This window comes from Vulpes lagopus, chromosome 9, assembly GCF_018345385.1.
Source record: "Vulpes lagopus strain Blue_001 chromosome 9, ASM1834538v1, whole genome shotgun sequence".
Taxonomy (NCBI): Eukaryota; Metazoa; Chordata; class Mammalia; order Carnivora; family Canidae; genus Vulpes; species Vulpes lagopus.
The window spans coordinates 21,635,243-21,657,908 of NC_054832.1; the positions used below are offsets into that span (position 1 = coordinate 21,635,243).

The 22,666-nt window shown below is 39.1% G+C and overlaps 1 protein-coding gene and 1 pseudogene across 1 annotated transcript in view; both read right to left on the minus strand.

Moving 5' to 3' along the window:
* Positions 1 to 296: 296 nt before the first annotated feature.
* The window catches only part of SLC30A8 (solute carrier family 30 member 8), a 34,389-nt gene continuing 12,019 nt past the window's right edge, over positions 297 to 22,666 (minus strand). The window contains exons 3-8 of the mRNA XM_041769703.1: positions 15,612 to 15,758; positions 12,946 to 13,099; positions 9,205 to 9,355; positions 7,498 to 7,603; positions 2,574 to 2,708; positions 297 to 585 (exon numbers count right to left, since the gene is read on the minus strand). Of these exons, the coding sequence (XP_041625637.1) occupies positions 440 to 585; positions 2,574 to 2,708; positions 7,498 to 7,603; positions 9,205 to 9,355; positions 12,946 to 13,099; positions 15,612 to 15,758 (839 nt within the window). The 3' untranslated portion in view covers positions 297 to 439. The remainder of the gene's footprint in view (positions 586 to 2,573; positions 2,709 to 7,497; positions 7,604 to 9,204; positions 9,356 to 12,945; positions 13,100 to 15,611; positions 15,759 to 22,666) is intronic.
* LOC121499210 lies at positions 1,381 to 1,472 on the minus strand (annotated as a pseudogene).

Below are 22,666 nucleotides of genomic sequence, written 5' to 3' on the forward strand. Positions count from 1 at the left end.
TTTTAACCTTGCTTGGCTCTTCTTATTTTGCTTCTCATGTTTTCAGAGAATTTTGTGATTTCCTTGGCACCAATTCCTAATAAGAGTTTCCTGAGTTCAATTTTACCCACTCACTCAGGATACATTATTGAATGGAGAGGAACTTTTTATTGCCTATGGTTACAAACAGCTTTTATTTCAGTCCCAGTCAGGAATAAGACTACACACATTCCTGTAATTGAACACAGCTACTGATGAGTTGATAATCCAATTGGCTGATGAATCTAAATGCATTTTCATTTATGGTGGGCGGACTAAAAAAAGAAGGATATAATGTGCACTGTACTGTGTCATGAATTTCTCAAACTTCTTCCTTTGGTACTTTATTTCTTAGGTTCTAGAAACTGCAGAGCAGCATATAGTGGCCCATCAAACCTGGGAAGTTGACATTGTGACTGAACTAGTCCCGGGGGTCTTCACAGAAAAAGCAGTTGGGGTCCTGGTCAGCTGGAGATTCCATCTGAATGGTGAGCGAGTGCACAGTATAGCTATTGCTGAGGACTTTAACAATCTCTCTCCGAACAACCTGGCTGTCACGGCTGGCTGCTGTTGAGAAAGAACCACAGTGAGATTGGCACTGATTGCACACACATGGGTGACTGCTAAAGTTCCAGCTTCAAGTACTTTGTCTTTGACCTGGTGGGGAGGGGCCCAAGAAGAGCACTCAGAAGAAGCCACGTTGGCTCTGACAATCAGTTACATTCACACAGACAAGACAGGAGAAATTCTGGTGCAGCAAAGTACTCATCACTATGGGAACTCTTCCTGCCCACAGTTCTCTTGGGGTCTGGCGTGTTTAGAAGCTGAGCATGGAAGGGGAGATAAGGCCTGAAGAAAGCTAAGACAAAGCTCTTTATTTCTCATATAGCCCTTTCCGCCAGTCCCCAGAGGTCTTTGGGTTGCAGCTCTTGTATCTAATCAGCATTTATATCAAGGCTAGTGAAAGGAATCGGGAAGCATTTAGAGCTCCCTACAGACTCCTCCTAGAGCAGCAACCTTACTGCCATTTTTCTCTTGTCCCAAAACGTATCAGGAGGCTGTAAGGCCCTTCCCCCCAGTAGCAACCTGACTGTTTACTAGATTCTTCCATCTGCAGTAAAATATTGGTGTAGTGGATGCTATAAATCACCTGTAGCCACATCTGAGATTCTCAGCAAAGATGAGGATGTCTAAGCCTAACCCTCAAATGCCTGTCGCCGTTGTTGCTGTAGCCTGCCTGCCTCTAAATAACTTCTTGAGTTATTTTTTAGCTGCCTGACGTATCATTTTGCCTGAGCTGTCTCCTGAGGCAGTGAGAGATCCTCCCCCCCCCCACAGCCTGTTTCCCCAGACCAAGGACACATAATGTGCAAATCACCTTCTATTTAAGAAAGTTTTTAAACTGATAAGAACAGATACTACACTTGATCTTAGCCAGAAGGCCGAGAAGCGATCCAGCAATTGCACTGTTGGGGATTTACCCCAAAGATTCAGATGCAATGAAACGCCAGGACACCTGCACCCCGATGTTTCTAGCAGCAATGTCCACAATAGCCAAACTGTGGAAGGAGCCTCGGTGTCCATCGAAAGATGAATGGATAAAGAAGCTGTGGTCTATGTATACGATGGAATATTCCTCAGCCATTAGAAACGATAAATACCCACCATTTGCTTCAACGAGGATGGAACTGGAGGATATTATGCTGAGTGAAGTAAGTCAATCAGAGAAGGACAAACAGTGTATGTTCTCATTCACTTGGGGAATATAAATAATAGTGAAAGGGAATATAAGGGAAGGGAGAAGAAATGTGTGGGAAATATCAGGAAGGGAGACAGAACATAAAGACTCCTAACTCTGGGAAACGAACTAGGGGTGGTGGAAGGGGAGGAGGGCGGGGGGTGGGGGGCAATGGGTGACGGGCACTGAGGGGGACACTTGACGGGATGAGCACTGGGTGTTATTCTGTATGTTGGTAAATTGAACACCAATAAAAATTAATTTATTAAAAAAAAGAAAGTTTTTAGAATCCAACACCCTAAGAATTATCTCACATGGTACAGAATTTCTAACCATCCAGTGGGAGAACTACCATTAATTAATCCCTGCTAGAGCGTCTTTTAGCTTGTTAGAATCTTAAGGATGAGACCTATGTCCCTTCATCTTTTTATCTTCAGTGATAGAGCACCTTAGACCAGGAGATATTCAATGAGCATTTATTGCTGAATTCATCCCATTATTTAACTGATTGGGCACCAAATCAGACAGGTGAGATCCAATTTTCAGAGTCTAAGGCTTTGAAGTTTGGGTGGCATTTAAACCATTTGTTCTACCCTCTACCCTCTGCAGTCTGCTTCAAAGGGATGTCTTCAGCATCATTGTTGCTACGATAACATTGACAAGGGGTGTTTTCAAAGGCCTTTGGTAATAGGAAACACTTTACAGTTGTTTTGACAGGCAACAGACACTAAAGAGAAGCTCTACAAAAAGGAGGGAAATTATTGAGTTTACAGGACAAGGGCTGAATTTTGGCAGGGTGTTTACAAAACTCACTGACCTGCAGCAACATGAGCTGAGACAATCACTTGGTTCATTGCTAGAGACCAGATGTGCAAGCTGTGCACAGACACCACACCATCCACAGCTAAGATGAGCTCTTTCACATCACTGTAATTCAGGTTCTTAGGTACACCTAACAAGAGGAAGGAGAGGGAGGCTGTTTGTTATTTAACTAAATATAGCTCATCCACATGGCTAAATGGTGCTGCAAAATCTTCTCCAGAATTTCAACTTGCCCTCCTCTTTTCTGGTTTCTTACTTCAGATGTTTACAAATCAGATTCACTTGACTGTGTCAGAGGGTTTCACATCAAAGAATGTTTGCAAAATTTACCATGCAATAACCAACAATAGCAATCATTCTCTGTTTTCGGGGTGTGTTATTAAACCAATTAAGTTTTTTCTACTATCTACTATTAAGTTATTTCTACTATCTTTGCATACACTCTAGAAACCAAAATGAAGAAACATGGGACTTGGTATGAAATAATTCTGGGTTAGTATTCTGACCACAACTACCATGAATTTACCCAAATCTTGGAACTTCTCTGATCCTCAGCAGATCTATGGTAAAATAGGGACAGTAAGAGCAAAATGTATACTGAGTTCTTTGAGGAGCAAATGGGAAAATTTCTGCTCTTTGTACACTACAATGCTATGTAAATGAGAGTTCTGCAATAGGTCACTTACTGAACCGTGTTAATAGGTGATACTAACATTGTAATGCCATCTTATTCAGTTTATAGATTTTTTATTGATCTAGGTACATTACTCAGGGTTTAATGACTGGGTCATATAATGTCAGAGTTTGACATCTTTCTTGATTCCAAAGGAATGGTGTGGGGGCATACAGGAAGGTAGGGATGCTGTCAGCCAATCAGCTATTCTTTCGGGCTGAAGGAATTGGGGTTTCTCTAGCTTGAAGAAGTGGAAGCTCAGGGCTCTTGGGTGGCTCAGTGGTTGAGTGTCTGCCTTTGGCTCAAGTCAGATCCTGGGGTCCTGAGATCGAGTCTTGCAATAGTCCCCCACAGCAAGCCTGCTTCTCCTTCTGCCTATGTCTCTGCCTGTCTCTGTGTGTCTCTCATAAATAAATAAATAAAAGCTTAGGGGAAAAAAAGGAAAGAAAAAGTGAAAGCTGAGGGCAGAAGGATCGATCACTTTTTTCAAACATTGCAAGGATTGTCATTTGGAAGATGAGAGGCTATGAAACTGTAAGGGTCTTTGCTTTGGCAGAGAGAAGGCAAGCTAATGGTTGGTTAGAATTGTAAAACACATCAGTTTAATATAAGTTTTTTTAATCAACTCAACCAGCATAACAATGATAAAGCCACTTGAGGCAATAATTAAATCCATGCCAACTAACGATGACCCAAAGAGGATGCTGGAGAACAGATTTCTAAGGATGACCACCTTTTAGCTCCTACTTCAATCATATATGCACAACACAAACACCTGGTGTGTTTGTTAAAAATAAATATGCCTTAGCTCCATTCCAGTCCTTCTGAAGAAAATTTCTATGGATAAGGCTCTGAAATTGACATGCTTTCAAAGTGGCTCTCCACCTTGAATGCATATTAGTATCCTCAGAAGAAATTTTAGAAATCCTGATTACCAGGTTATACCCAGGACCAATTAAATTAGACCCTCTGGGGATAAGATGAAGCATCAGTATGTTTATAGCTCATCTGGTGATTCTAACACACAGCCAAGATTGAGAACCATTGCACGGACATTAACAAACCACTGGGCAGCCCTACCTTGCAGTAGTTCTCAAGTTTGCTTGCATGTCAAAAAAAACCCCATCAAAACCGGCCCCAAACTGAGTCAATTAAATCAGAGTCTCTGGGTATGAGGCCTGTGCATAAGTATTTTTAAAAGCTTCCCAAATGATTGTAATGAGCAGCGAGTCAAGAACAACTTACTTAAAGGAATAGGAAATCCTTAATCCTCCTTTTTCAGGATTTAAAAGGCTTACTCATGGGGATTTCCATCTTAAAGCTAATATTAAAATTCTCTACAGTTTGAGTTTATTTTTTTTAAGATTTTATTTATTTTATTCATGGGAGACACAGAAAGAGAGGCAGAGACATAGAATGACAGGCAGAGGGAGAAGCAGGCTCCCCATGGGGAGCCCAATATGGGACCCTATCCTGGGACTCCAGGATCACATCCTGAGCGGAAGGCAGACACTCAACCACTGAGCCACCCAGGCATCCCAGTTTGAGTTTACTTTTTATCTCACTTCATATTGTTTCATGGAGGTAACAAAGAGCTGGTCAACATGTTCTTTTATTCTGTGAGTTGCATAGAGCTCAGACCACTGGAAACAAGAGTTCTTAGATTAGTCATAAATAGAATGTGTATGGAGTCATGGTCGACATTGTTATATTGTAATGATAATAACCCATCTTTACCAAGAAATGGCCGTATGTCCAGGTTTGTGCTAAGTACTGCATTCATAGTGCTTATCTTAATCTTTGTAAGAACTTTAAGAGCTAAATGTCAATGTCACAATTCCTATTTAATTGGGGGAGAGGAAATTGGGAGTCAGAGAGGTTAAGAACCATTGCTAAGGCTACGCAGAGACAGGGGATGTCAGATTCTCAAGTCCATGGTTTGAGCGTGAAACATGATACAAATGGTAGAAGTCTAAGTCTTGCAACCCAAAGTTGCCTATTATGCCTTATGTATCATCTCTGAGGAGTTTCATGTGATCCTCTAAAAACCTATTGTCATTGTCTAGGACCCTTGAGATGAAATCACAATCCCACTACCCCCTTCCCTCTTGCCTCACCTATATCTTTACTTTTATGGAGAATACAAGTTCACTGTTACTTATTTTACTATATAAAATAATGTTGACAAGCAAGAGGATATGTTCTCACTGGCTTCAGTGCTCCATCGTATACTAGAGTTTTGTTTTGTTTGTTTGTTTTTTTCTGAAGGAGAGCCTGTGAAAGTATTAATACATCCAGGAAAATATCGAAATTAGTCTTTAAAAAATAATTGCCCAGGTTAATAAATATATGAAAAATCACTCAATATCTCTCATAATGAAGGAATTACATATGGAATCAATAAAATATAATATTTCACCTGTCAGATTAGAAAAGAATCAACATTTTGATAATACTCAGTGATGGTAAGGATGTGAGGAAATAGGCATTCTCAGATGCTGTTGGCAGGAAAGAAATTGATATGGTATGTTTGGTAGAAATGGCAATATCTATCAAATTTTTAAATGCACATAACTTTTGAAACAGCAATACCACTTCTAAGTAACAGATATTCAAGCACTAAAAAAATATATATGGACAGAATGGTAATTACACCATTATCTATAATGTCCATCAATAAGTAAGTACATGCATCCAGGGAAATACTTCATACCATGAAAAGGAATAAGAAAAAAAAAAAGAATAAGGTGTATCTCTGTATGTGCTAATATGAAAAGACCTCCAAGTGAAGAAAGCAAGGTGAACAAAATATGTATCAATGCATAATTCTGTTTATATAAAAAACACACACTATATACATATACACATATATATGTAAATGCTTAAATATTCTTGGACAGATACATATCGACTTATTAGTAGGTGTTATCTCTGAAGAATGGGACTGAGAATTCAAAGATGGAAAAATGAGGAAACTTTTAATAATTTTATACCATTCCATATTTTTAGAAAACGTCATTAAGTACAAGTATTATTTTATGCTAACCTAATTTGAAAACCTAATTTAAAAATTAAGCATTTTCCACATAGGAGTTACCTGCCAGTTTCAATAATTAGCTACGTTTTCCTTAAATAAAAAGAAATAGTCACCTGAGAAGAACTATACTAAGAGACAGAGATGATGAGTATATTCCACTGGCCAAATCAGTGGAATATACTCATCTCCAATGTACACCAACTTGTTTTTCTCCATCTGTAAGTCAGCAAAGTTCCATATTAGGAACAGCTGCAGCTCAGCACTCAGCCCTCAGAAAGGAAATAGATGCATCTGTGACTTAACAAACCAAATATTGTCACTTTCAAAGAGAGGAAGTCCACTTGTTCCACAGTGACGTTTGACTCCCTTTTCTGTTTCACTGTTGTCAACATTATCATCCTCTAACACTTATAGTGCCCAATGGGATAAAATCCTTAAACATGTGATCAGTAATGAACACTAAGAAGTGTGGGCTTTTGTGAAGGCACCTGCACTCTGAGATTGTGTTAGCCTTATGTCAAAATGTGCTGGGCAAAAAAGAAAAGTTCAAGCCAAGATCTGGATATTTTTGATCGTCTGAATGCTTGATGTGATGTAAACCTCTAATTCCGATTGAATTTTCTAGGTGCTACTCTCAGCGCCCTCATGTAGTAATCCTTTAAGTGGTATGAAAAGACTATTCCAGTGGTTCTCAAAGTGTGGTCCCTTAGGCTCTACTACAGACCTACCGGTTCTGGAACTATGAAGGTGGGCCCAGCAGCCTTAACAGACATCAAGTGATTCTGATGCACTGAAGTTTAAGGACTGTTAGCCAGGTCTACAAGGGGTTTTAGGCAAGCCCTTCATAGTAGTTATAATGCTGCCTGAGAGATAGATTATCGAATTATTCTTAAGTATTTTCCATATATTTAGGGAGAAATTTCTATTTTTGCAATATCTCCTTCAGTGTCTGTCCTTAGTATTTGTACATATCATTTTTATACCGTGCCATATCATTTAATAGTTGCTGGAGGAAAAAAGAGAAACCAGCTCTTTTTATTTGTTCCCATATGAATAAAAATAATAATATCTGTTTCACAAAAACTCCTTATAAATTTATATTTCCCTTAGAATGCAAATTAACAGTGAATGTGCCTCAATACCTCCCCTGCTGTGATTATAGGGAAGAAAAAACATTGATCCTGGAAATAATAATAAAATCACTCCTACCTTCCATGAGTAAGATGGAGAAGTCCTTTAAGACAGTGATGGTGCTGGCCAAAACCAGGATGGAAAAGACAAATGTGCAGATGGGGTCAGCCATTTTATAGTCTGGCTAAAAAATACAGGGACTTTAGTTAACTGAATTCAGGACTTCCATGAAAAGTTTGATTAATAGAATAAATAATCGTCCCTGCTTCTTTTTCACATTATAACCCTTCGCCTGCCTAACATTTGGCGTCCAACTCAGAGGTAAGACTTCCTGAGGACTCAATCCTTCTTTTAAGCTTCAAACTATTGGTGACGGAAGAAATTTTAAAAAGTAAATCTAAGATGTAAAGGGAAAATATCCTTGGGTTTTCTCTCCAAAGGCCTGATTTGACTTTTCTCATATTAATAGAAGCGCAGAGTATGTAATTAAAAGTATGCACAAGTTTATACAGTATTCAATGGCTTTTAGCTTTGATAAGAGGAAAAGGTATCACTTGCCCAGAGGAGGCATATGACCAAGGTCCAGCTGGAGCTTGGTCTTGGCAGACTGGGGTTAGTTCCTTTCTTTCCCTCCTCAGGATGACACATATTTGAGGCAGGGATTTTTGATTAAGTCCTAAGAGTATAAGCTGAGGCCTCATTCTTGGCACTGTCTCACCACTGGACCCCTTAGCCTCAGGGTGAAATACCTGTTCCTCTGCCCTTAAAATTTTGTGCCACTGAAAAGTCCATGCCCAATTACCTCTGAGAAACTCTCAAATTCTGCTAACAAGAATACTAGCAAGTTTGAACAATTTTGCCTTAAACTTGAAGCTTTCAATGAATATATGCTCAACTGAATTCAGATATGTCTGTGATTTTTGTTTATATGTTTTTATTTTTTAATAAAAATTATAAAGACTCCCTGCTAACTGGATGATCAAGATGCAAATAACAAAGCTAAATGCTCTTCTCCATTACCCCTACCTCCACCTCAGTGCACTTCCATCAGTTCTTGACCTAACAGATCTGTGGTAAATGTTTGTTTAGGATCAGAGGTTCATCCAGGATCCATCCCAACTTCCCATTAACACCCTGACATTGGGAGGAGAATTATCTTTCCCCCATTGCGGGTAGTATTGGTGGGACAATCAGATTCTCTTCCTCCCCAGCCAAGCAGCAGGTACAAGATCCTACCTTAGTCTGTTGGACTCTTTCCCAGAAATACACATTTCAGCAGAATGACAAGAAATGGGGGAAAATGGCTGAGGCACATTCATTTTACATTGGTACTTGGGACAGAAAGTGGATAGTTTCTGAAATCTAAGACACCCAATGTTGTCTTTATTTCTACCTTGATTTCTGTCCAAGAGTACATCAAATAAATTCCAGTCGATAAATGTATTTTTTCTTAAGTAAGCTAGACATCTTTTCCCTTACTTATAACCCAAGAATCCTAAGGTATCGTATCCATTGTTCCACTGCTGTTCATCTTAACTCCATAACAAAAGTAACTACTTTTTGGAAAGACTGGTGCCCCTATAGTTCAAGACATAGCACTTAGGAATTTGGAAAGTCTAAGGTTTCAGGCTTTGGATATTTGTTTGTGTGTTTAAACCTTGCAAAGCAGTTGGTATAGGCAAATATAGGCTGTCCACCTCATTTAAGTTAATATTGGCATGTCAGCTCCTGTACTACAAAATCTATAAATTTACTATGACAGTGAGTAAACTCAAACATTCTCACCTTAAAGTAGATAATAAGTGCACTGGTTAGCACACTGATGCTCTGAAATAGATCTCCAAGGGCATGCACAAAAGCTGCTCTGACACTGGCATTAGCTTGCACTTCCTTATGATTGTGGCCAGGGTGTCTTTGGTGCAGAATCACACTTAGCCTGAAAAAGAGAAGGGTATTCTTGGCACATGTGAGATTAGCCCTTGAAAACCTATGCAGCATAATGGGGAATTCACAAGACCATGTATTATCTAGGATTGCAGATAGTTGAAATATTAATGCTGTAAAATGTACTATTTTGGACTAATTTTGAAAACAAATGTATCATAGAATTTTAAATTTTTACACAAGGAGAGACAACAAAAGTTCACTTCAGTTTCCTCTTCTATCTACCCAGTGCTACTATGGTTCACCCGAAAACTGGAAAGTATCACTTCCTAAATGAAACTATTTGATAATGAAGAGGGAAAATATCATTTATTGAGGGTCTACTGAATGTCAGGCATTAAGTTAGGCTTAAAGCTGTGCTTTGGTGGGAGCTAAATTAAATGTACTAGTTTCTAATGCAAACGACAGCAAAAGGGGTAAAACAAAAATAAAATTTCATTAGGTTCATATTTTAAAAAAATATTTTATTTTGCTTAATTTTGTTCATTTCTATGAGAACTTAAAATCTGAATAATTTCTTAATGGCCAGTGATGATACTCATGTGCTTGTATCTATGTAGCTATTAATAAGAAATTAAAACGTATTAATGTATTTTAAATATATATGTAAATATATATGCAATTTAACATGTAAATGTATATAGAAATGCAAACATATATAAATTTTATACAGTCCTAAGAGTATAAGCTGTGGCCTCATTCTCTCTCTATATATAACACATTGTAAAATTTAACATCTCCTATCCAAGTCAAAGAGATAAGTATTAGCCACTATAAATTATGTATCTGATTTTATTTTGGAACAAGGATTTTTAAAAAATTGTTCTTTAGTACCACATATCCCAGTCTAAAGTGCCTGTTAAATTGAACGTCATCACCACAAAGTGGGATGAATGCTCTCCAGCAAGATTTGATCATTACATAATGTACGGTTTTTAGATGGTCACTGTTTGGGCAGAAATTCATCCTTAATTAATAGTTACCACTTAAGAATCTTCAGACAGCCTGATATGCCTGGCAGTTAAACATACTCTCTTTCTAGGTCTATTCATATGTGCTTATCATATTGTCACTCATTCTTTTACTCATTTTATTAGAAAAAAAAAGTACTCAGGGACTCTTGTGTGCCAGGCACTGCTAAATGCTTCGGGTATAAAGGTGAATGAAACATGGTCCCTCCCCCAAGTAGCTTTAAGTATAATGGAGATGGCAGAGATTTTTAAAAGACCCAAATAAATGAAAATTCTAATTTTAATAAGTCTACTAAGAACTTGTGCTATGGATAACAAACAGAGAAGTCTGATTTAGTTAGACAAAGCAATTGAATTGGAGCTAAAGGTTATATTAGAGTTAAATTGTAGGCTGGAGAGGAGAGAATGTTTCCGGCAGGGAAAACAGCATGAGATGGCCTTAAGGCTCTATCACTAATCCTCATCCTAGAACCCCTTTGCAACTTCTATTAGAACTTTCTTTCCTGATTTTGGGTCTCCAAGGAATAGATTTATTCCAGATTATAGTTCTGATATTTCTATATTCAGACAACACAGCATCTAGCAAGACTTGAAACCTATAATCCCAGTTCTGGAAGGAAACATTATAGTCACTCGGTATATTTATCCACAAATAACTATCTCCTTGCACAGGGAAGTCACCACTTTTCAATTCCCTTGTCTTTCTAAGTATGAGAAGCACCTTCAATGTTAAGGTCAAAGTTCAAAAGAAGTTGCATTAAAAAAAAACTAGAATGGTATCAATTTAGAAAGTCAAACTTGATCATCAAGGTTCTAGATTTATGGGGTAGTTAGCTGGGTGTATCTTTCATATTCATGTAACATCGACACTACCTATGTGACATATGACTCTCAGGAAATTTTTAATATTTTCATTTTCCCTGCTGTTTTGTGGACATATTGTTCTCCTTATGCAAAGATGATGTTATTGACTCCTACTCAGCAGCACATGTGCTCTGCCTTATTTGTCTCCTTGTGGTGATAGATTTGCATTGATCTCCACACGCTTTTTCTCCCAATGCCAATATGAAACACATTTTCAAGTTAGCTGATTGGAAGTAGGGACCTACTCAGTAATAGCAGTCAAATACCACTCTTCTAACTGTTTAGCTCAGAGATTCTGACCAATGATTTGCACACTAGGAGGTAAGGCACTGAGACAGGCAGAAGGCAAAGGGATTAGAGTGACCTGAGGAGCTTTTTCAAAGTGTCCACGTTCAGATTTTCCTCTAATACCAGGGATTCCATTATGCCCTCTCTTAAAAACTACTGTTTGAAATGTGATTCTTCTATCACTGTCTTCTTCACTTTTGTGGATAAGCCTACCTCAGCATGTATCATGTTGCATTATAGGATAGGTAGGTGATACATAGTGTATGAGTCTCTTTTGCTGCTATAACAAATTGCCACAAAGCTTTTGAGGCTTAGAATGACATAAATTTATTCTCTTGTAGTTCTGGAGGTCAGAAGTCTAAAATGGGTATGCAGGACTATATTCCTTCTAGAGACTCTAGGAGAGAATTCATTGCCTTACCTTTTCCAGCTTGAAGAAGTCATTTAAGTTCCTTGGCTCCAGGATCCTTTCTCTATCTTCAAAGCCAGCAATGCAGCATCTTCCCTTCACTCTGACCCAAGTGTCTCTCTTACATGGATCTTTCTGTTACATTGGGCCTATCTAGATAACCCAAGAGAGTCTCCCCATCTCAAAATCCATTCTTAACTTAATCACATTTGCAAAGTTCCTTTTGCCATGTAATTAATATACTCACAAATTTCAAGGGTTAGAATGTGGAAATCTTTGAGGGGCCATTCATTATTCTGTCTACCACAGATGATTGATAAATAGATAGATGATACAGTTTTAAATAGTGTTGCCCAGAATCAAGCTATCAAATGGTAAGGAACAAATCAACCAAAAAATATCAAAGACCTGGCCTCAAAACCCCCTTATCATGAACAATCAAATAGCTCATTAGGGTAAGAGAAGAGCAATATAGAATGATCACATGTCCAGTAAGGCATCACATGTCTCATAAGAATAAATTGCCTGTGTAAGAGAATGGATCAACAAGTGGAAACTAAAGAGAGAGTTTAGCTAATACAGCTTAAGAAGCAATTTTCATACAGTCACAATGATACAAAGATAAGAGAGACTGCTTTGAAGAGAAATAAATTCCCGGTTATTAGTTCTGTTAAAATATATGACACTAATGACTATTTTATTGGGATGTTGCAAAGGAGAATTCAAAAGTAGAAAGAAAACTGAAGTAAATGAAATTTAAGATCCCTTCCAACCCAGCCCTCTGGGAACCCATAATGTGTTGTTCATGTAACAAAAACTAAATAGGAATAAGTCATATCTCGTATGGAACCATCACTATGCATGAGAGCAGACTGGCCAGGAGCTCGATTCCAGGCCTAGTAGATCTAGATTCAGATCCCGGCTCTGCACTACCTCACTGACAATTTATTCAATTTATCATCTTCAAAAGTGGAAGAATTAAACAAAAACAAACAGGGTTAAAGACAGGGTTAAAGACAACTTTTATGGGCAGTGTGTGGGGTGACTTACATAATGTTGGCTGCCACAGCACAGCCTGAAACCAGGATCATCACCGTCCCCTGGATCTGGTAATCAGGGTACAGCAGGCGTTCACATGCCAGGTACACCAACACCCCAGTCACCACCCAGACGCACAAGATGGACAGCAGGGCACCAAGGATCTCTGGGGATTCAAGCACACAGACACCCAGACACAAAGAATTTGTGAATTACCTTAACCTCTCAAGAATCATAAGGCATCAACATTCCTTGCCAGCCACCCCCCCTCCCTGCAAAAGAGGCTTTAAACTCATCCACTCAGTGATTCACAAAGCAAAAGTGTGGATGGATTTTAACACCAAGATGAGACACTTTAATGTTGCATTCATAAAACACCAGCGTCTGAGTTCATTATGCTCCATATTACTAAGTAATTCAAGCAAATTTTTAAAGCATATTAATTGCTATCTGCCATTGCTGTTTTCCTTGGGGATTTTAATTTAAACAGGTGCTAAAATGATCGAAACTTATTAGGAGATGAAATAATGAGACACAAAGAATAAAATGTGTTTAGAAACTCTCAATTTCACCATAAAACATTTACAACTTGCCAGTACTGGTACCTTGTGTGGAATAAAATAGTAACAAGGGAAGGCTTCAGAAGGTACTGGATGAAAATGAGTTTCATTTGCCAACCCAATGTATTGTAAACACAGAGGCAAGCTCAGAGGTATATCAACACTCTAACTGCATTTTAAGAGGAACTATATGGAAAAGAAAGATCAGAGTGGAGACATTTACATTAATATTTAAAGATAAGATGGCGTTCAGTCTGCAGGCTGAGTAAAGCATGTTTGCTCACTGAGGAGTTCCTTAACACTTCACCCTGAACTTTAATGTAACTTTGTAGGTAGGTACTAAAAGCCTAGGAGGGCCTAGAAATATTCTGGAAGTCAGTGGCCAGGCACATTCCATACTTTTGGCCCTCCCTCTTTTAGAGCAGAACCATAGGACATGTTGTCTCCCAGGCTTGTCATTTATACACAGCCTTCATGATTTTTACCACATCCACATGCCACCTGTCATATTAGCCACTTAATACTTCTTAATAAATTCACTTTTTATACTTAGCTTCTTCCTAAACAAAGTCATCCATGAAATTACATGTTGACAAGCTAGTTCATTTTCATCTATACATCTGTAGCAGTGTTGCCTAATAGGGTAACCGTCATCGCATGTGGCTGTTTTCATTTAAATTAAGTAAAATTAAAAGTCCGGTTCTTCAGTAGCAGTAGCCACATTTTAAGTGCTTTGTTGGGGGCACCTGAGTGGCTCAGTTGGTTGAGCATCCAACTCTTCAGCTCAGCTCAGGTCCTGATCTTAGGGTTGTGAGTTCAAACCCCATGCTGGGCTCCATGCTGGGTGTGGAGCCTACTTAGAAAGAATAAATAAAAAGAAAATAAAGTGCTCTAAGGCCACATTATACTCTATATTATAGAACATTTCTCTTGAAGCAGAGAGTTCTTATTGAACAGCACTGGTCTTCTAGAGCATCAGTGTTCATGGACTTCCATCACCAGGATGAGAAAGTACAAGCAGTATTCTAAATTCTAGGGACGCCTGGGTGGCTCAGCGGTTTAGTGCCTGCCTTCAGCCCAAGGCATGATCCTGGAGTCCCGGGATGAGTCCCGCACTGGGCTCCCTGCATGGAGCCTGCTTCTCCCTCTGCCTGTGTCTCTGCTTCTCTCTGTGTGTCTCTCACTAATAAATAAATAAAATCTTTTTAAATTAAATAAATAAATAAATAAATAATAAATAAATAAATAAATAAATAAATAAATTCTAAAAGTTCTGAGTTCTGTCTGTGTTTACAAAACATCCTATGTTTACAAAATAGCTTTGACCAATAGCATCAGAAAGGAGAAAGTACGTATAAAAAATACATACAGACAAATGACAAGTGCTCAGACAGAGACATGTTTTCCAAGTACAGCACCGATCAGGGTCTGGAAAGCAACTTCAGATCACATTGTCACAAATTCTTTTTATTGATGTTTATTGCCTCATCTCTCCCTCTCCCCTTCCTTTTCTCTGAGCATTACAGGAAAGGCAATCCAAAACACTTGCGATGATAAATTGTTTGGTGTGAAATCAGAACTTTCAGCCATCCTAAGCTTGAAAAACCACAATGCATATTGCCATAAGTCATGGTCTGTATCTAGAAGCAACTTTCAGTGAAGGCTGGTCATGTAAGATGTTGGCCACCCTTGCTCTGCCCTAAATATTCTTCGCATTTTATTCTCAACTTATCTATGAGAAGTTCTTCAATCTCTGTAGCTCTCTTGGGCTCTCTGTGCCTTACTTTGCAAAATGGTAGAAGTTTTATCCCATCCTCCCTCCCAGATGCAGAGTAACTGAATGAATGGTACCACACCCTGAGACCCTTGGGCTGGGGCTCTTGCTAAAGTGATACAAGTTCCTGCTGTCCCATTGGAGTAGAGGGAGCACAATTAATCTGGCTTTTTGACAAATCAACATTGAGAACACATGTTCCCAGGCACGCATCCTCTTAATCCTGTGCACCGATGTGCCTCCGAGGGATTTTTGAATGAGGCTTTGCTTGTCTCTTCTGTTTTTATCCTTGGTTTGACTGTATAGCACCGCTTTGCCATTAATGCTCAGTGGGTGAACTGTACCTGCCCGGTGCCATCCAAATGTCAGCTGCTTCGAGGGAGGCTTTGATGACAACCACAAGGAGAAGAGACTGAGCAGGAAACTGGTCAGGTCAATTAAGAGATGGGCAGCGTCTGTGATGACAGCAAGACTCCCAGCAATGTGGCCACCTAGGGAATGCAGAACATTACTTGGGATTAGGGCCCCCTAGGGGCCCCAGGATTCGGGCAACTAGATTCACATGCATACTAACCATGGTGAAAATTGCCACAGATTCACAAAGCTTTGTAAGACAAAAGATATCAACATTGATTTAATCCACCTCTTCTCAATTTGATAAGAAACGGACACCCATAGAGTCCATAGGATTTGAACATGTGGAAAAGGATTTCAAGGGAGCGGCCATTCCTGGGAGAGGGAAAGTACAGAGACTGGAAAGTGAAGGCACATTTAGAGAACATCACAGTTAGACTGAGACATCAGAGTTCAAAAAAAAATGAAAAGATGAGGAACTTAATCCCAGGATTCCAGGATCATGACCTGAGCAGAAGGCAGATGTCCAACCACTGAGTCACCCAGGCGTCCCTCTCAACCTTTGGCTCAGGTCATGATTCCGGGGTCCTGGGTTCGAGTCCCACATCGGGTTCCCCACAGGGAGCCTGCTTCTCCCTCTGCCTGTGTCTCTGCCTCTTTCTCTGTGTCTCTCACTAATAAATAAATAAAATCTTAAAAAAAAAAAAAGATGAGGCTGGAGAGGTATGGGCTGGATTTGAAGAATCTTGTACTGAAGTCGGAGGACCTGGACTACTGTCTATAACCCAGGGGTTGTGGTCAGGCCCACAGCTGTGTTTGGACTTGACTTGTGGTTTTACCAAGGTTTTTACCACTTCCTTCTGCTCTCCTAATTTATATTACCCACCTGAGTTCAAGATCCCTATTATGAACAGTGGGGAGCAGTAAAGAAAAGGGCAGACACGTTCCACTGAGGTCCTGAAGTGTAACCACTGCCAAATAAACTGTAGGAAGGGAACCCAAGCCATGGACACCCTGACTTGCCTTCTTTCTATTTGGTTTGCCTTCTTTACCTCCTTCTAGCTCTGCAAGAAAAGACCTCCAGCCTCCAAAATAGAAATCAAAAGAAACCTTTGTTTCTTCTTTCCCAAACAGGGCTCCTTGTTTGAGAACAGTCTTTATTGCTACATCTTCCTGAAAAAGAGCTGCACCGACCAGGTGTCTTCCTGGCAGCTGTTTATCGCCTGTGTATGACAAGCGACAGAGACTTATCAGTCACCAGCCCCTCCATCATCAGACTCACCTTGTCTCAACTAATGATTTTTAAAAATTACATATATGGCTCATAATTGCAATAATCCCCACAGACCACTGGCTCTAGCTGTAGTTAATAACTGGTTTGTCAAAGTTTAATGGTCTGAAGCAAAGTAGTCTTCAAGCTTGTTACTGAGCTGTCAGTGCAAAAAATCACAATGATTCATTAGCCAAAAGGCAACATTTTGCTAACAAATCAGCTTTTCTTCCAATTATCCTCTAATGTTGCTCTCTCTGCCAAACTCGGGGGTCTGATAATAAAGCTGTGTTAATAATGCAGTATTTCTTACCGGGAGAATGGCTACATGCAGATTAGCAGCTGACCACCATGTCGGCAAGGAACAAGAGTGACGATTCCATGTGCTCAGCTCAAATTGTAGCTTAAGTCAAGGGAGAGGAGTCCTATAGGGGCTCTTCAACAGGCTCAGCTGAATCAGGAGATGACTGAGCGAGAAAGAGAACTTGCTTTGGAAGAAGCATATTGATTTGGACGCCCAGGAAGTGAGAACCACTTTGCATCATCATTGCTACTTCTAAGAACAGTCCAGAAAACTGTGAGCAATCATGCTGGAACCCTATAGAGAAAACTGTGTGCAAGAGGTAGTTTCTGACTCAACTTGCATTTGCTTCTGAAAGCATGGGTTAGGGCAGCCTGGGTGGCTCAGCGGTTTAGCACCACCTTCAGCTCAGGGCTGTGATCCGGAGACCCAGGTTTGAGTCCCATGTCAGGCATGGGGCCTGCTTCTCCCTCTGCCTGTGTCTCTGCCTCTCTCTCTCTCTGTGTCTCTCATGAATAAGTAAATTAAAAAAAATTTTTTTTAAAACATGGAGTATTATTGATAATGATCGTTGTCATCCAGCCAGTATCTATTGAGTCCTTCCTGTGCATGGTACAGGGATGGGGTACACAAAGATACACAAAGTTCAACAGAGTCCCTGTCTTACATGATCTCATTGTTGAGCATTCACCATACTCAAGACTGTGCCGTGGGCTAGGAGGATAAGAAAACCATTCTCCTTGGGAGCATTGAGGAATTTTTCACAGGAGAGGGGGGTAAGACAGAACTAGAAGGGAAGAGTTTTTCAGGAAGAGGTAAGAGCAAGAACCAAAACAGAAAGAAATGAAAGAAGATGGCACCTTTGTGGAAAATCAAGAGATGTGGAGTGTTGGGGGAATAGCTAGAAATGAGAGTGGAAATGCGGGTTGGGGACCTACCTGTGGGAAACTATGTCAGGCTGGAGAATTTGAATGTTACCCTATGGGATAAGAGAATCTACTGTGATTTGAGGCAAGGTTGTGATGTACTCATATCTGTATTTGAGAGAGAGAGAGAGATCTTTGCCGGCAATGTGGAGGCTGACCTGGAAGGAGGAGAAGCTGGAGGTTAAGACGCAACAGGAATAGCCAAGGAAATACAATGAAGGCATGAAGGAAGGCAGGAGCACTCACACAGGTATGGATTACTGGCAAGATGGAGAAGGCAGTGCACTGGTGACAAGACAGGAGAGGGACTAGGGACTAAGTTCTGGAAATGCACTCTTCCTAGGGCCTGTGGGGTGAGTGGACAGTGGGGAGCCATTGGGCCTGGGTCTCATACTAACCTCAGTTTCAGAGAGTGGGTGGTAAATACACATGGCATGTTCTGTGGAGAACAGACACATACTTACCAAAAGGAAAGAAGCAAATGTCTCTCAGATAACATTAGCTTGTATCTCATTACTGGACATCACCACTATATAATTCATATTTTAAAAATCCTCTATCTTATGAAGAGCATAATTATACTATATCATAGTATATTATTAATAATATATAGTAATAGAATTATTATACTTTATAAAACAAAATTATACTATCAAAAACACAATGCACTGAATTGTTACTTAACAAGTATTTAACGCACACCACAGTTTGCATAGGCGTGTTTTGACACCTCTTAAATTTTTAATATCAGAAACCTCAAAAAATATGAGTGGCCTAAGCCTCTGAGACACCGACTCTAGTACAAAGTAAGCCTCCTTATCAGTAAAGCTTGTGGTTATCAAACCACCCAGCCATAGCTCTCTCTAAGAGAAGTTTCTTACTCTGAGATATTCACTATCTCCTCCAGGCAGCTCCCAGCTCTGTTTTCCTATCTAGCAACCTCCTGCATCCTCCATCTGTGCTTCACACTCTAAATAGTCCTCCTGTAGGATGTCTCTCTCTCTCTCTCTGACCATTCTCAATTGCTTCCAGCAATGGCCATAGTTAAGCTGATTTTTGTGAGTTCTTGGTGTCCATATAACTGTCTTTTTAAATAGGGATATGCATTTATATGTGCATGTTACGGCCTTTCCATAATTAGGAGTTTTCACAAGCAGTCAAAAAGAGTCCCAATTCAACAGATTCAAGGCCCATTAACAGTAGACACACTAATGCTTATAACCTTCTCTCATTCCTCCCACCAGTCTGCTCTGTGGCCAATTCTCTCTCTAAACACAGCCCTATGACCTGGTTCTCCCCTGTTCTAAATGTCAATTATCCTATAAGGCCTACAGAATTAATCCAGGTTCCCTAGCCAGGCCTCATGGTCTTTCTTGAGCCCCAACTACCATTCTGGTTTTATTCAGCACTCACCCTGTTTTATCTTACATCACTTATTTAGATAGATCTTAGATAGGTTCAGTTGTAAGTCATAAATGTCTTAAGCAAACTGGCTTCAGAAACAACCACAAAATGAACATTGGCTCAAATAGCTAGAAAAAATCAGGGTAGGATTGGATCCAATGCATTCTAATCCTAAGGTTCAAAAAACGTTTGGGATGGGGTGGGCTCTGCCCTGTCTCTAACTGTTGATATTTATTGTCTTACTGGAGACAGACTTACTTCACCCTTGGCAAGAAAAGTTGGACACTGGAAGCTCCAGGTTTCTATCATTTCAGCAGAGTATTTGTAGAGGATAAAGAGCTGTTCTCCCCTCTAGTCTCCCTATGAAAAGACCCAGAGATTCTGAGTAATCGTGCTTGGCATCTCATAACCAGTCTTGCCTCTGAGCATGTGGTTTGTGGTCCAGGAGGACCAGAACTGCATTCAGTACAGTGAGTAGGAGGAAGCTTCCTGTACAGGCAATCCTTGACCACGACAAACAGTGACACCCAAATGCAGCTAGACATCAAGAATCACTTGAATTGCTTTCTAAGAATACAGATTTCCTGTACTATTGAAGACCTACCTGCTTAAAATCTTTCCAGGCAATGCTGATATTTACTACCTCCTGGACCACAGAAGTAATCAGGTGCTGCTCATCAGAGTGCTCCCTCTGGAAGGCCTTTTCCATCTCCCTCTTAGCTACTTCTCAGTGCCTACACAAACTTTAAGGCCTGTCTCAAATCCTACCCTGTATGAGGACCTCCCAGATTCCCAAAAGTGACCTGAGAATAACAATAGCTTTCTCTGACCTGGTCAAGAATGGCTTTTGGTGAGGTTTGGCTGGGGTCCTGAATGATGATCAGGGTTTTGATGAATGTGGGGGATGAGGAGGGGCCTTTTCTATTCAAATAAAAAGACATAAGCAAAAGCTACAGAGACTTTAAGATATAGTGGTTATTTTGTACAGGATGGGGGAAACAGCTGAAACAGAAAAGTCATGTAGTAAAGTAGTAAGAGAAAAAGATTGATAGTTGGTTTGGCAGCCAGAGGGTGGGATGACTTGAAAGTCAAAGTAAGAACTTTTCATTTTGTCCAGAGTGCAGAGTTTTCAAATATATTGATCTCTTTTCACCTGGGGACCTAGCACAGAGGCAGCCCCTGAACCAGCTTCTCCCTACTGCAGCACACTTTTGGGTCTACCCCCATACTCAGTAACATTTTCTGTGCTTGCTGTGATGGAGGAAACATTGTGAAGCCCTGAAATAGGCAAAGCAGAGCCATTGAAGAATTCTGAAGACATATTTAACATGATGAGAGCAATGTTTCAGGAAAATCAGTTCAAAATCAATGCAGCTCAAATTCCAAATGAGTCTGTCAGTATCCACTTAATTCCTTAATGACAACATCACTTTCTTCTGGCTCTAAACTGAAGCCAGATTAGAACTTATAGACTAATTAATTATTAAGAATGAAAGAGAAGAGGGAGATTGATTTGCTCACTCCAAGTGAATAACTTTTCAACACCCCTCCCCCCAAAATATAAGTAATTTTAAAATAACATGACAGGGCATAGGAAAGGTACAAGGAGAAAAATGAGTTTTATGAATGGGAGACCATCTCATTTCAGACTGTTGATTAGACATCAGCTAGGGAAAAGATGCCGTCTGTCCTCAGTATCTACATGGATTCTGGGGAAAGCAGAGTAAGAAAGTAGTGGAGAAAAACAAGCCAGTTTCTACATCTTGCCGAGCTGTGTTTGCATGTAGTGTTTGCCAGTACTTTATCTGGAAAGCTATAAATTTCCAGAACATCGCCTTTTTAAGCCACATTTTGAATAGGTTCTGTTTTTTAGATTTTCCATTTTGTCCGTCTCTTACATAAGCAATAGAATACTGTCCACAATCTTATGAATTTAACTAATAAAAAGGAATATATCTCTGGCATAAATATCAGTGGATTCTTGCAGTGAGTTTTCAAATTGGAATTACTCAAAGTAAATTCTTTGCAATTTCATCAAGCTATTAAGTTGGTTCCTTCAAAAAACTTACCCTGGCTCTAGAAATTGTGTGATATCAATTATTTTTATAATCTTTGACTGGAAAATTATTTGCCAACCCTGGATTTTTCTTAGACTGGATGAGTCTAGGTTCTTTTCCAGTTTTCAAAAGATAAAAGTCTGAGTATAAATATAGAGGCCATAAGACTCCATAGGATTCAGAAATCAATTAATTCTGATTATTGGCTATGATAGTGCAAAACCCAAACCAAAACAAAACAAAACTAAACAAAAACAAAAACTTGGCAGGTTCTATTATTCTTTAGTCTCAGATACTATTAATTTAGTCCTCCTTTTGGGTAGAAGAAAATGAAACCAAAATATTGATAAGATTGTAACAAGTAAGAATTGTCATGGAGTAATAGTACCTTATAATACTGTATGCCAGCTAGTTTCTAGTGTTCCTTTTTTATTTTGGGGGTGGAAAAATAAGAAAAGATACATGACATATCAAAATTTATAGATAAAATTCATAGCTAAACATAATTTTATTAGAAAAAGAAAGCATAAAAATATTTAGAGAAGGATATAACTCAAGACATTAAGACATGCAATAAGACTACAACCCTGAAGAAACATGGAGAAAGTAACAACTTTTTTTTTTAGTAACAAATATTTTTAAAACCAAAATTCTAAATTAAAAACAGAAAAATTTAGATAATAATAATAATAGTCTCAATAAACTAGATATCCACCCAGTTAATCAAGGAAAAGAAAATATATCAACAATATTAAAATGAGAAAGTAGCTAGAATAAACAAAAGAATATTAATATGAAACTGTCATGTTCCAATGTATGATAATAAATTGGAAAATTTCAGTGAGATGGTAGACTTTGGAAAAACATTATGACCAAAATTTACTGGAGAAGTAGAAACTTTGAGTACATCAAAAAATAAGGAAGAAGCTAATAAATCTATCTTAAAAATTATTTCCAAGACTGTCTCTAAAGCCAGACAATTTGCCAGGGAATTCTTTAAAAGGAAGAGATAATTACAATGTTATATAAATCATTTCTATTGTTTTATTTTTAAAAAATATCATTAAAATTAAACTTTTCACTTTAA